The sequence below is a fragment of the Suricata suricatta genome, chromosome X (assembly GCF_006229205.1).
Source record: "Suricata suricatta isolate VVHF042 chromosome X, meerkat_22Aug2017_6uvM2_HiC, whole genome shotgun sequence".
Classification (NCBI taxonomy): domain Eukaryota; kingdom Metazoa; phylum Chordata; class Mammalia; order Carnivora; family Herpestidae; genus Suricata; species Suricata suricatta.
In genome coordinates, this window is record NC_043717.1 from 3,845,084 (window position 1) to 3,858,242 (window position 13,159).

General features: G+C 50.8%; 1 protein-coding gene across 1 annotated transcript in view; it reads left to right on the forward strand.

Moving 5' to 3' along the window:
- Positions 1 to 13,159, forward strand: part of STS (steroid sulfatase) — a 133,292-nt gene that overhangs the window by 51,773 nt on the left and 68,360 nt on the right. Inside the window, exons 3-6 of the mRNA XM_029930654.1 lie at positions 5,932 to 6,069; positions 8,826 to 8,947; positions 9,035 to 9,157; positions 10,720 to 11,143. Of these exons, the coding sequence (XP_029786514.1) occupies positions 5,936 to 6,069; positions 8,826 to 8,947; positions 9,035 to 9,157; positions 10,720 to 11,143 (803 nt within the window). The 5' untranslated portion in view covers positions 5,932 to 5,935. The remainder of the gene's footprint in view (positions 1 to 5,931; positions 6,070 to 8,825; positions 8,948 to 9,034; positions 9,158 to 10,719; positions 11,144 to 13,159) is intronic.

Here is a 13,159-nt window from a genome sequence, read left to right on the forward strand (position 1 = left end):
AGAGAGAGGGAGACACAGAATCTGAAGCAGGCTCCAGGCTCTGAGCTGTCAGCACAGAGCCCGACACAGGGCTCAAACTCACGAACTGTGAGATCATGACCTGAGCTGAAGCTGGACGCTCAACCGACTGAGCCTCCCAGGCGCCCCTAGAAACACCTAGTTAAACACATATTCAGGTGGGGTTTTTTCTGTCCTGATGTTGGATGATTATTATGGTTTTAAGACAAGACATCTATTTAGAAAACACTCTGTAAATCAAACATATGGGTTAAGAAATTTATTATATATAGTTTGAATGGAATAGAACTGCATTTCTCCTAAAAAAAATATGGTTTGTAAGTGTAGGGCTTTCTCTATTTTCAATATGCCTTTTCCCCGTTGAGCAAATAGATCAGGGACATTTTTGTTGCCATGGTAAACCTTCTGTTAGGTAAGCGCATTGTTAATTTTTCTTTAATGAACAAATTTAATGTAATTACACCTCCCCTTTTGAAGATGTTCTTTTGTCTCTGTCCTTCATAATGATTCTATTTTAGAAATAGCTGCTTCCTCACAAAAGTTTTTTTTCTTTTTCACCAAATTAAGATCATTTAGAAAAATAATTTAAGTTTTTAAGGGGGGAAATTATGCACTTTTTCAGAAATTAATGTGCCTTGCTCATAGTTAGGCGTAAGCACTTTCTTTTATTTTTTTAACTGTGTTAATAGTTTGAAACATCTTTATAAACACGTTATTCTAATTGTTGCTTGTGGGGAACAAGTAAATTGTGGTCCCTTGAGACAGTAATAATTTAGATGCGGTAAGATTCTAAATGGCTATTAGCAGACTTACGTTTCCTAACATTTTGATTGGGCTACATGACTGGTCTTACCCAAAGCCGTAGTGTATCTGCTGCAGGCATGTTTTAGATGACGGAATGTCATCTTCAGCTAACCAAACCCATTCTGCGATTCAGAAATTCATACTCCGTAGATACTAATCATCACTAAAGGGATTTCACCATGTTAGGTTGAACTCCCGTGACAAGAAAATGTCTACACAATAATTAGAGAAGGATGTATAATAATAAGCATCTCAGCAGAATGTTGCCCGGAAAATTGGACCTAATTTTTCCCAGGGAGGATTCATGTGTGCAACGGATCCTTACTGTGGTAAGATTCTGGTGTCCGGCAGATTCATAATCTTCAGCCCCAGACATTTTTTGTCCTTGGTCTTTTCTGCAAAGCTTACTGCCCCAATGTCTTCCCAGGGAGCAAGGTTGAAGTCTCATTGATGACGGTCTCTGATTCCTCATCTCCTGTTAGTTATGTAGTTAGAGTAGTAGTCTCCCCGATCCGTCCCGGATCTCCCGCTGCCCCACCTCATTCCGGTACCAGCGTCTCTGTGGGCTCGTGGCCACCGTTCCCACACTTCTTCCAGCCTCTGCCGGGTCCAAGCAGCACGAAGCAGCAGGATGATGGGAGAAGGCAAATCAGACACACCTGTCACCCCCGGTTCAGTTCGTCCCCGTCGGTCCGGCGTGTCCTCTGTGGGCTCACCGTGCCGTCCATTTCTGATCCCTGCCGTTCCTGCAGACTGGTCTCCAGCTCACAGTTTGAGTTTGCATGGAAAACCAAAGAACAGAAAAAACGCCACGTGGGCACAGGAAAGCTGCGCACTCAGCCCCGTCCGCAACACACTCAGCAGAAAGAACATGGAGGGAGTCCAGTGCCCTGAACCGCTCTCTGAATACTTGTTTTATGTGTTTTCCTTCTGTACCTTTAGAATACAAGTAAACAGACAACAAAACAAAATCCGGAGGAAAAAGAATGTTGATTTTTGTGTTACAGGGAAGGCAGGGTAGGGCCAAGAACTTGTCGGAGCAGCTGGATTATTTTGGTGAGATGTTACTTAGGACGCACGGGAGCCTGGATTTTGCCTCATTTAATCTCTGTCAACCGTATTCCTCTGGGCTGCCAGAGCTCCATTTTTCATTCCTGGTATTTTCAACTTTCCATCATAAAACAGAAATTCATTTTTCACATGGTTGGTGAGCTGAGCGATGTATCTTTAAATTACTAACATAAATTCTGACTAGTCATTACTAATGAAGCATGTTCTTAAAACAAGTTCAGCACGGCCTGTGAGCTTGGACGTGGAGAGACTTTCTCGGGCCGTCATTAGCACCCCGAACTTCCCATCCGAGGTGCTCGTGCCTCCTGTGACTTTCTGTCTCCGTGCAGCCGGCGATGGCACATGTTAACAGCCGAAAGCACACGGCAGTGTCCTGTCGGGGGTTCGGCGGGTGAGGAATCACGGCCTAGCTCGTCCCTGGGTTGGGATAGACGTGCCAGCCTGGACGGTGTGTCATCCGAAGGGTCCGTTCCCAAGCTCGCCCTGGTGGCCGTGGGCAGCTCCTGTGTGCTGCAGGCTGTCGGCGTGAGGGCCTCGGGTCCTTGCTGTGACTAACCGCTGTGCGTTGCGTCCCCACATCGTGTTCCTCGCCTAACGGAAAGCGTGCGGCCTTGGACCGACACCTCCCCGTGGCTCCGCCCCTAGCCAGCCTGGTGTTCTGCTTCTGAGACGCCATCTTTCCCTTTGTAACGATTCCACATACGAATAAGCTTAGCCTGTTTGTCCTTTACTGTCGGGCGTAATTTCCTCCTGGTGCCTCCGTGTTGTAGCAAATGCAAGTGACCTCTTCGTTTCATGACTAAGTCATAGTCCATTGACTGTGGGTGTGTGTGGGTGGGTGTGCACCACATCCTCCTGATCCCTCAGATAGGTCCATTGTGATCTCAGGAGTGCAGGTGCCTCTGTGCATGGACACCTTTATTTCCTCCATGGTGGCTGAGTCCCCGTGGCGGACACGGGATGTCAGGGAACAGGCGATGAGACTGAGGCACAGGCAGCTTGCGCTGCATGCCCAAGACCTTGTTGCTGGTGGCCTGAGCGGGGACAAGACCCCTGACCAGAGCCCTTCACTCATCCCCTACTCTCCCTCCCGACAAAGAGGCAGTACAAGCCACTGAAGGGAGAAATCAGGGCAGCGGTAGGGATGGGACGCGGCTGCTGTATGAGCTTGTTGTGTCTAGAGGAGGGCTGTAGTGGAGAACAGTTTGCTAAAGGGAAGGTGCTTGAGTGGGAGAGGGATGCGAGAGGGGAGAGCGGAAGTCGGGCAGCAGGGAGAGGAGGGTGGGGTTGCTGCATGTCCGTGGTGGGGGACTGTCATGGCCACAGAGCTTGCCTGTGATCGCTGGGGACACACTTGTAGGTGCAGAGGAGACATTCACCGTCACCCAGATGGGTGGTCGCTTCTGCATCCTGTAGACGCGGAGCTGCGCACGTAGGACAGCACAGGAGAGGAGGGGCAGGTACAGGAGGCAGACGTGCCAGGGGTGATTTCATAGATATTGGGGGGGCGACAGGTGGACATCCACCAGCTCTGTCCGCCGGGGCCACTGTTGCTGCCGCCAGTGAGCACACAAGGCCAGGGTGCACCTGCACGTCCTCCGGGGACCAGTGAGCCCCCAGTGAGGATGCCCGTGATGTGGGGCCGGGAACTCTGTTCATGAGAGGAAGAAAGTAATAATCAGTCATCACTTCTTTACACAATAAATAATTAATCCTGGTGGAATAATCCTAACGTGCACACGCTCGTATGTTATTTCTCCATGCAGGTGAGTTGATAAAGGTGGAGGCTGAGCACTTACACTGGGCACAAGCATTCCCAGAAGTGTGGTTCGGAGCAAGAAGTTGTGTGTATTTATTGTCTAGGTTATAGGCAGCACGAAAACACTAAGCAGTCAGAAGCACGCAGGCACCGTGTTGTGGTTCTCTCTCCTTCTCTGGCGGGAAGGCGCCACGCTGCTTTCTTGTGGGGACGGGAGGTTAGGGGGCGCGCTCCTTTACCCACTGCTGGTATTAGTTCTGGATTAGCAAGGCGTTAAATCCACTGAGGGACCCTGACGTGCGAGCGCAGGGCATTTCGGGGGCATCACTAATGAGCGTCTTCAGGAATCTTGAGAAGCTCCACGGTGCCTCAGTCTGTATGTCGACAGACGGGTGCCCCTTTCTGACTCGTCCTGCCCACTGAACCGTCCAACCATGTGACACGCAGTATCCTGCCCGCCCTAAGCTGCGATTGGGGGGAGTCACGACCGAGGCGTGTTCAAGTCAACAGAGTCAAGGTCGGTGCTTTAGGTCACAGGGTTCTCTCAGATGCTCGCCCATCACCCGCTGCCCTCATGGTGCCCGCAGCGCAGTGAGGAGAGACAGCATCCTTCCTGTTTTACAGTGACCAGAGTCGTCATTCAGTGGTTACGCGTTGGCTCAGGCACAAATGCTACGTTCCGTCAGGGAGTATGTTCGGAGAGGAGAGGTTGCGAAGGACGTGGATGTTGGCCGTGGCCAGGGACTGTGGTGTGCCTCCCGCACGGCTGCACAGGAACATGGCTGGGCCTCCTCGTGGGGGCCAGGGTTGGGGCTGCCGGAGCACCGGACCCCGGGGAGCAGGGGGGTGAGGGAGGCAGACATCAGAATGGACCAGGAAGCCACGTCCTCATGTGGACGACAGAACCCAGTTCCCAGGGTCAGGCTTCTGGCTCCAGCTGCGAGGTTGAACGGGCACAGGGACACCGGTCTAGGAGCCAGGGACACAGCAATGGGCGATGGCGACCCAGAAACAGGGAGGCCAGCTCCCCGGAACCCGGAAAGGGACAGAAAACAGGAGCTCAACGCGCCTCTCAAGACGGCGTCAGGAGAGAGAGAGACCAAAGGGTCGTTTCCCTGTCTGTGTGGAAGACGTTGCGTTTCTGGGTCTTAAAAGCACACGATTTCGTGTATCTTCACGTTCTGGACGGAAGAAGGCTGGGCTAAGTTCAAAGTGGGAGCAGTTCCTTCTGGAGGCTGCGGAGGGGAATCCGTGTCCCTGCCGATTCCGGCTTCTACCCCCTGCGTTCCTGGGCTCCTGGCCCCCTATTAGCTCACCTTTCCCCTTGCTGTGGTCACCGTGTCGCTCGGAGCCTCCCTAGGGCTGTCCCGCCTCCCGTTTGTGTGAACACTGGTGATTGTCTTGGGCCCACGTGGACAGTCCAGGACTGTGTCTCCATCTCACGATCCGTAATCGTGTTTGCAATGTCCCCTTAGCCTGTAGAATGACGTGTTCACAGGGCCGGGGATTGTGGTGTGAGCGTCAGAGCCATCGGGGGGGGTCTGCTGATGACGGTCACACGAGGTCGCTGGAGTCCCTTCCTTGGCTGAGTTTGTTCTGACCTATGACCCAGCACCTCGAGCTGCCACACGCTGTGAACCTTGTGCTCCTCAAGTTTTGAAACATTTACCCATCTTTCCCTTTGAAAGCAAACAAAAGCTCATTTCAGGGAGGAAGTGCTTGTCTATGCAGCGTGCACACGGAGAACTCTGAGCTACTTACAGAGCTTGCCTTCGAAAATGAGATGTAAGGTCCCTGTGTTTCCCTTCTTCCCAGTAGAGCCTGTATGTTGGCGTAGAGATGAAAGGTCACGGGGCACCTGGGTGGCGCGTCTGGTTAGGCATCCATCTCTTGGTTGCCATTCAGGTCATGATCTCGTAGTTTGTAGGTTCGAGCCGCATGTCGGGCTCTGAGCTGATGCGGCAGGTCCTGTTAGGGACTCTCTCCCTCTCTCTGTCTCGGCCCCTCTCCCCCCCATGCTCTTTCTCTCTCTGAAAATAAATAAACTTAGGTAGAAAGAAAGAAGTGAGAGGTCACTACTCTCCGTGGAGACAGAAGTGTTTGTCTAGGAAGCAAAGGCCCAGGAAAGAGAGAATCAAGTTCCTTGCCCTCCGATGTCGTGGCGTGTTCCTGCCGCACGAATGGTCTGGGCCGGGCGGGTTGGGAGAAGGTCCCAGAGAAGGAGGTGGCCCGTGCATGCTGGCGTCCCTCACTTCTGTGCGTGCCCTTGGCCTTTGCAGGAAGATGATCCACCTGCTTGTGCTGTCATTCCTGAACGTGGCGCAGAGCCATGCAGCCGCGAGGCCCAACTTCGTGCTGCTGCTGGCCGACGACCTGGGCATCGGAGATCTGGGGTGCTACGGGAACCAGACGCTCAGGTGAGGCGGCGCGGTGCCGTGTGAACCCCGGGCCTGCCCGCCGGGGGCGGTCCCCTGCGACGCCAGCCCCTCGCCGCACATGCCACTTCTCGTGGATACAGACGCCGGCGTTGGGAAGCCGAGAGCGGCTTGACGTGTTGGAACGTGTGCGGCGAGGCGTGGTAGAGAGACCACTGGACAGGTCCTCCCAACGACTGTCTGACTCAGTGACGGTCCCTCTTCACGTTGGCTCGCCTCTTTATGTTATTTTCTCTGTCTGCGACTTGGCCTTGTTCCCGTGGGCACCCCCCCCCCCCGCCCCCGTCCTGGCTTGTTTTCTGTCCACAGTCACCGGCCACCCTGGCGGGGACAGGTGCCCCAGAGGCATGTGTCACGTTGGATGACTCCAGAACCTTCCAAGGGTCAGGGGTCATGGTGATGCTAGAAGGTACGAGGGGGACCAGAGTCAGGCAGATGAGGGCATTTCATTTCTCAGCCCCGTGTGTGACTCCGGGCTCACCTCAGACGTATGTCAAAGGCCTTTGGTTTACAAAGGGAAGTCCGTCCTTGAGTAAGAGCATATTGGCCTCAAGTCAGCATTGTCTCATCCGAATAAGGAGGAAACAATCACGTAACCTGGTCCAGAGCCTCCTCTTGCCAACAGTCAGTACAGACTGAATCATGCAAGTGGGGAACGAGATCATGGGCTTTGGCAGAACCTTCTCATAAAATCTATGGATAGTGACTGTGTGAGGCCAGGGGTGGGCGCGTGGGTGAGCGCCCGGGGACACGATTTACTTCCTTGCCATCACACTGCCTCCTCGTCCTCTCCTGGGCATGAGAACGCCACGTGGAGCGGTGGTTCACGGTGATGTGTCACATCACAGAGAAATGGGCTGTACGTTTTTCTTCTGAGGAAAAACCATGTGCAAGGCATCACCAGGCCTGTCTCAGTTGCATCCCGAAACTTTGTATCAGATGCTGCTTTTGGTTATGGGTTTTTTTAATGTTTAGTTATTTTTGAGACAGAGAGAGAATCCCAGTCAGCACAGAGCCCAATGTTCAACTCAGACCAGCAAACAGTAAGATCATGACCTGAGCCAAAATCATGAGTCGGATGCTTAACTGAGTGAAGTGACTGAGCCACTCAGGTGCCCCCTTGTCCCTCAGATTTTAGTTTACTTATTGATATGTTAATAATTTTCATTAAGTTTATTTATTTTTGAGAGAGAAGAGAGAATCCCAAGCAAGCCCCACACTGTGAGCACAGAGCAAGATGTGGGGCTCAATCTCACAAACTGTGAGATCATGACCTGAGCCAAAACCCAGAGTCCAAAGCTTAACTGACTGATCCACGCAGCTGCCCCTGTGCTGCTGGTTGTTTTAAACTGTGTGCTTTTCTGTGACATTTGTTAGAGTTTTAAACACATGGACAACGATGAGATTTCAACTGACCATGTAAGTTTTCCACCGAACCGTTAGCCTCATTTTATTAAAAAAAAAAAAGTCTAGATCTTTCTTTTTGACACTTGCTGTAACATCTCTTGTTAGTAATTTACTTTCTCTTATCAGAGTCATAATATCTATTCATTTTTAAATTTTTATTTATTATTTTTGATATCCTATATATTCCTGGGGCACCTGAGGGGCTCAGTCAGTTAAGGATCTGACTCTTGATTTCACAGGTGGGGATCTCACAGTTCATGAGGTCAAACCCCACCTCAGGCTCTGTGCTGACAGTGTGGAGTCTGCTTGGGATTCTCTCTCTCTCCCTCTCTCTCTGCCCCTCCAGTCTCAAAATAAATAAACATAAAAAGAATATGTATTCCCGAAGTTCACAGAGAGAATAGGGAACTGTTCATATTTGCAGGTCTTAAATAAGAAAGTACAATCAAGCCTTTCATTTCTACCCAATCTCAAAAGGAAAAAAAAAGAAGTGTACACAATCATAATGAAGAATTCATGTCACCACATCCCCCGATCTGTCTTCTTCCATATTTGATTCCAGTTCTTTATGAATTGCATTGTTTATTTTTTATTTTATACACTCACACGCCAACCTAGTCAGATTTCTCAGTGGTCCAGTCTAGGCACGAGGAGGCTTCAGTCAGATACACAGACCTTCTCCATCTTCCGAATCTCTGGCTGAAGGTGGAATCATGGTAGAGGTGTGGACTGTCCAACACGCACACTGAATTCATGGGTGGGGGAGCCTGTTGTTGGTAGCACGGCGAGGAGATGCCTGTCCCCTTGACGCTGTGCATCACCAAGCGCTACTCTGTGTGGCCACCGGAGCAGGGGTCCACGGGCCATGACGAACAAGATGCGTGTTACCCCCTCGGGGTAGGCGCATACACAGCTGAGCTGTCTCTTTTGGTGACCGAGCTGCTTTGACAGGATCTGTGTCCCAGGCACGCATCAGGCCCCCGTAGGGACGAGCTTGGTCACAGGAGGCCCAGGAGGCTCCTGTCTGTGCCAGGATCTGCAGGACGGAAGGCGGCCAGGCTGGCCGAGAGGCAGGGGCCGCATTCCCCGTGGACATTGTGGGATGACAGCTCCGCACGGTCCCAGGACTGGATGCCTAGTACGTGTGCAGTGACTCCCTGACAGGATCGGCTGGTCCGTTCCGAGAGCAGAAGCACTGGGACAGTTGGTCTGGCATCATGCATCCTCCTAGGAGTTTGCGTGGGTGATGGAGAGGTGACGCACTGTGAAAAGCCACAATGGAGGCTGCAAGTTTCAGGGTCATCAGGAATGACATGAGTCTTCTGTCCTAGGACTCCCAATATTGACCGGTTGGCTGGAGGAGGCGTGAAGTTCACACAGCACCTGGCGGCTTCACCTCTGTGCACCCCGAGCAGGGCGGCCTTCATGACAGGCCGGTACCCCATCCGGTCAGGTAACCTCCGGGCTCCAGAGCCGTGGCTGCTGTCCTCCTAAGGGCGTCCCCGACCTCCTCTTTCAGTGCTCATTTCTCCTGCTTCAGGTATGGCATCTGAGACCCAAGTGGGGGTGTTTCTCTTCTCGGCCTCATCTGGAGGACTTCCCACCAGTGAGATTACCTTTGCCAAGCTTCTCAAGGATCAAGGCTACTCAACAGCTCTCATAGGTATGGGCAGCTTTGGAGGGGGAGTTGAGGGCCTGGGCAGGGGGAGTGGGACAGGGCATGATGACTGCTTTCTTAAGGATGACATCACACATGCAATTTCAGATAGGGAACCAACGATTTCCATTTCAATTAAAATGCAATGCACCTGTCTGAGGTATTTGAATATAATGATATGGTTAGTTTGTGTGAGTGTGTGTGTGTGCCTGTATGTGTGTATGTATGGATGGATAGGTAGGTAAGTAGATAGAAAAATAGATAGAGGATAGATAATGATGGATGGATGGACTGATGGATGTATGGGTAAATGGAAAGATAGATGACAGGTGACAGAGATAGGGATGATAGATCAACAGATGAAGTGGATAATGGATGGATGGATGGATGGATGGATGGATGGGTAATAGAAAATGCTTAGATGGATGGATATTGAATGGATGGATAACTGGATGGATGGATGGATGGATGATTGTTAAATGCATGGATGATAGATGAATGGATGGATGATGGATGGATGGATGGGTGCTAGGTGGATGATGGCTGATGGACATGTGGATGACGGACGGATGAATGATTGGTGGATACATGGATGGATAACGGATGGATGATGGATACAGAGATAATGGGTGGATGATGGGTGATGGATGGATGGATGGATGATGGCTAAATGGATGGATGATGGATGAATGGATGGATGATGGATAGATGGATGGATGGATGGATGATGGGTGAATGGAGAGATAATGGATGGACGGATGAGATACAGAGATGAAACAGATGATAGTTCATAGATTGAGAAACAGATAATTACACACACCCATACAGCATACAAAACTACGTATGCACACTATACTATTGAACATTTTAATTTTATATATTAGTGCCAAAATTATGTCAGAGTTTGTCTCACTTGACATTTTATTCAATTGATGGGAGAGAGACGTTCTCCCTTTTCAGTTGATAAGCTTACGTAGGTCTACGTGGGCCATCAAATGAATCCTAAACTATCTCATAGAAGCAAAATGACCGTTGTCTTTCCTCCTACTCTTGTCATAAAGGCATCATCAGGTGTTTCTTTTGTGAGGCACTCACCTAAAATTTAGTGGTATAATCAACATTTTATAAGAAATGTTCATGGAAGTTAAAGATAATTGCTGAGTTCTGAGTGTGATTTCCTCATGCTTCAGGTGTAGCTTTTTGAGAAAAGATTCTTTTTCACGTTTAATATTCATGGGACAAACCACAGGGTCTTTAATGTTAAGGAAATGTCTTTAAAAAACATTTGTGTTTTTCTGTGTACTTTTGTCACCTGCCTGTTAAATACGTTAGGTGTTGTCTTTCGTTTTACTTTATTGTTAAGTGAGTTCTTGTGTTCTGGTAGAGGGAGTAGTGAACACCCTGCTGTTTGTGGAGACAGAAGTGAGGAGCACGGCGTTCCTCAGAATAGTGAGCATTTGGCTAATAGATGCGCAGAGCGATCCCGCTTTTCACCGAGTGGGAATTAGAAGCTGACGTTCAAGTCAGGGTGTTCATCGGGTCTAAAGTATCACTCCCTTCCTTCTCAGGGAAGTGGCACCTTGGGACGAACTGTCACAACAAAACCGACTTCTGTCACCACCCACTGAGCCACGGCTTCGACTATTTCCACGGGATCCCCATGACCAACCTGAGGGACTGCCAGCCTGGAGAAGGCAGCGTCTTCACCACAGGCATCAGGACGGTGGTGTTCATCCCCCTTCAGATCCTGGCGATCACTCTCGTCACCTTGGCGGTACTCAAGGCCCTGGGGCTGGTCCACGTGCCCCCCATGGTCTTCTTCTGCCTCCTCGGCCTGGCCGCCATGATCCTGGGCCTTATGGTGTGCTTCCTGCACTACTTCCGGCCCCTGAACTGCTTCCTGATGAGGAACCATGAGATCACCCAGCAACCCTTCTCCTACGACAACCTCATGCGGCGGCTGGTGGCGGACGCGACCCAGTTCATATGGAGGTCGGTATCGCCTCTGATCCTGACGCCGCTGCCGGTGAAGCGTAGTGCTTGGTTATGTCTGTGCGGGTTGGAAGAACGGGCTGGTCCTTCCAGCCATGTTTCCGCTTCCACGTAGAGGAGACTTCTCCAGCCAGTCTCCCGGGAGGAAGGACGTGGAAAACGGAGTGGCACGTGGCAGGAAGTGGGTGGGTGGGCTCTCGCCAGAATGGGTGAAGCTGACCATCTCATTTAGGTCTCGGGGGACCCCGTCAGCACATGGTGTTGAGGGTTGCACTCAGCCAGGACAGTTCCGTCCGGGAAGGTCAGTGGCATTCCCGAGTCGGGACGGTGTCGGGAACACCTGCTCTCGAAAACAACCGTTCTGTCCCATTTGTAACTTGAGAGAAAAGTGGATGTTTCGTTGTTTCTTTTTAAGGTTTACTTATTTATCTTGAGAGAGAGGGAGAGACAGAGGGAGGGGCAGAGACAGAAAGGGAGAGAGGGTCCCAAGCGGGGTGCACTCCCTCAGTGCAGAGCCAGACTCTGAACTCTGAGATCATGACCTGAGCCAGGGTCAGATGCTTAACCAACAGAGCCACCCAAGCGCCCCAAAAAGAGGACATTTCCTCTGAAAACCACGCACGCCGTCTGGGCCGTCTCTGGCCGCGCGCTTGCTGAGAGCGTGTGTAGTGCAGGCAGCAGAGACTGCAGAGACCAGAGGCCGTGTTTGAGCACAGCAGCAGGAGGAAAGACAAAATGCGGGTCTGGACAGAAGGGCCAGGATTTGAAGCTGGCGGTCACGCTCTTGGGCGTCTGTCGTCATCGCCTGCACGCCGAGACACTGTTGGATTTTCGGTGCCTGCATAAGCTTGTGGGGTCGCATGCCCAGGGTAGTGACTGCTCAGGCTCCGTGTTACGGGAACCGAGGGTGCTGTGAACATGGCACCTTCCCTCTCAAGATTGCCACTGAGCGGCGCTGAGGCGCATCTCCATTTAGCAAGCTCCCTGAGAGAGTCTACACCAGGCGTCTCCTAGGACCTCAGAGAAGTACTAGAAAACCTGCAATTGTTGTTTGGCCCCTAGATTTGTCTAGAAGGGGATGCTGAGTTGAGATCTAATGCAGAAGTTTTATATTTTTTAATGTGTATTTTTGAGAGAGAGAGACAGAGTATGAGCAGGGTAGGGGCAGAGAGAGAAAGGAAGACACAGAGTTCAAAGCAGCCTGATGCAGGGCTCGAACTCACAAACCACAAGATCATGACCTGAGCCAAAATCGGACGTCTAACTGACTGAGCTACCCGGGCGCCCCATAATGCAAAAGTTTTAGAACATTATAAGGTATACATTTTATGTCATCGTCCACTCAGACATACATAGTTTGTTATTTGAAACAAGTTTCTTGAAATGATTTTTTTTTAACACAGTGATCCTTTCTTATACTTTGCACCTTATTCTGTTGTGGATTTTTTTTTTGGTAAAGTGTTATTTACTTTTCAGAGAGAAACTGTGAGTTGGGAAAGGGACGCAGGGGTGGGGGGGCACAGGATGCAAAGTGGACTCTGTGCTGATGGCAGTGGGCCCCTGATGTTGTGGGGGCTCGAACTCACAAACTGGGAGATCACGACCTGAGCTGAATTCACACACTCAACTGACTGACCTGGGTGCCCTGTAGTGTGTTATTTTTAAACATTTTCTTAATGTCTATTCATTTTTGAGACAGAGAGACAGAGAGACAGAGCGCGTGCACGTATGAGCAGAGGAGGGGCAGAGAGAGAGGGAAACCTAGAATCCGAAGCAGACTCCAGGCTCTGAGCTGTCAGCACAGAACCCGACGCGGGGCTTGAACTCATGAACCATGAGAAAACGATTGGAGCCAAAGTCGAATGCTCAAACCGACGGGACCACTCAGGTGCCCCTGTTGTGTAGTATTTTTTAAAACTGGCCATGATGCTCACTTAGTGTCACAGGTCAAGAATGGGCCACAGTGTGCATGGTTGACAGAGGTCTTCCGTGTGGGTTAACCTTGCTGCATCTTAC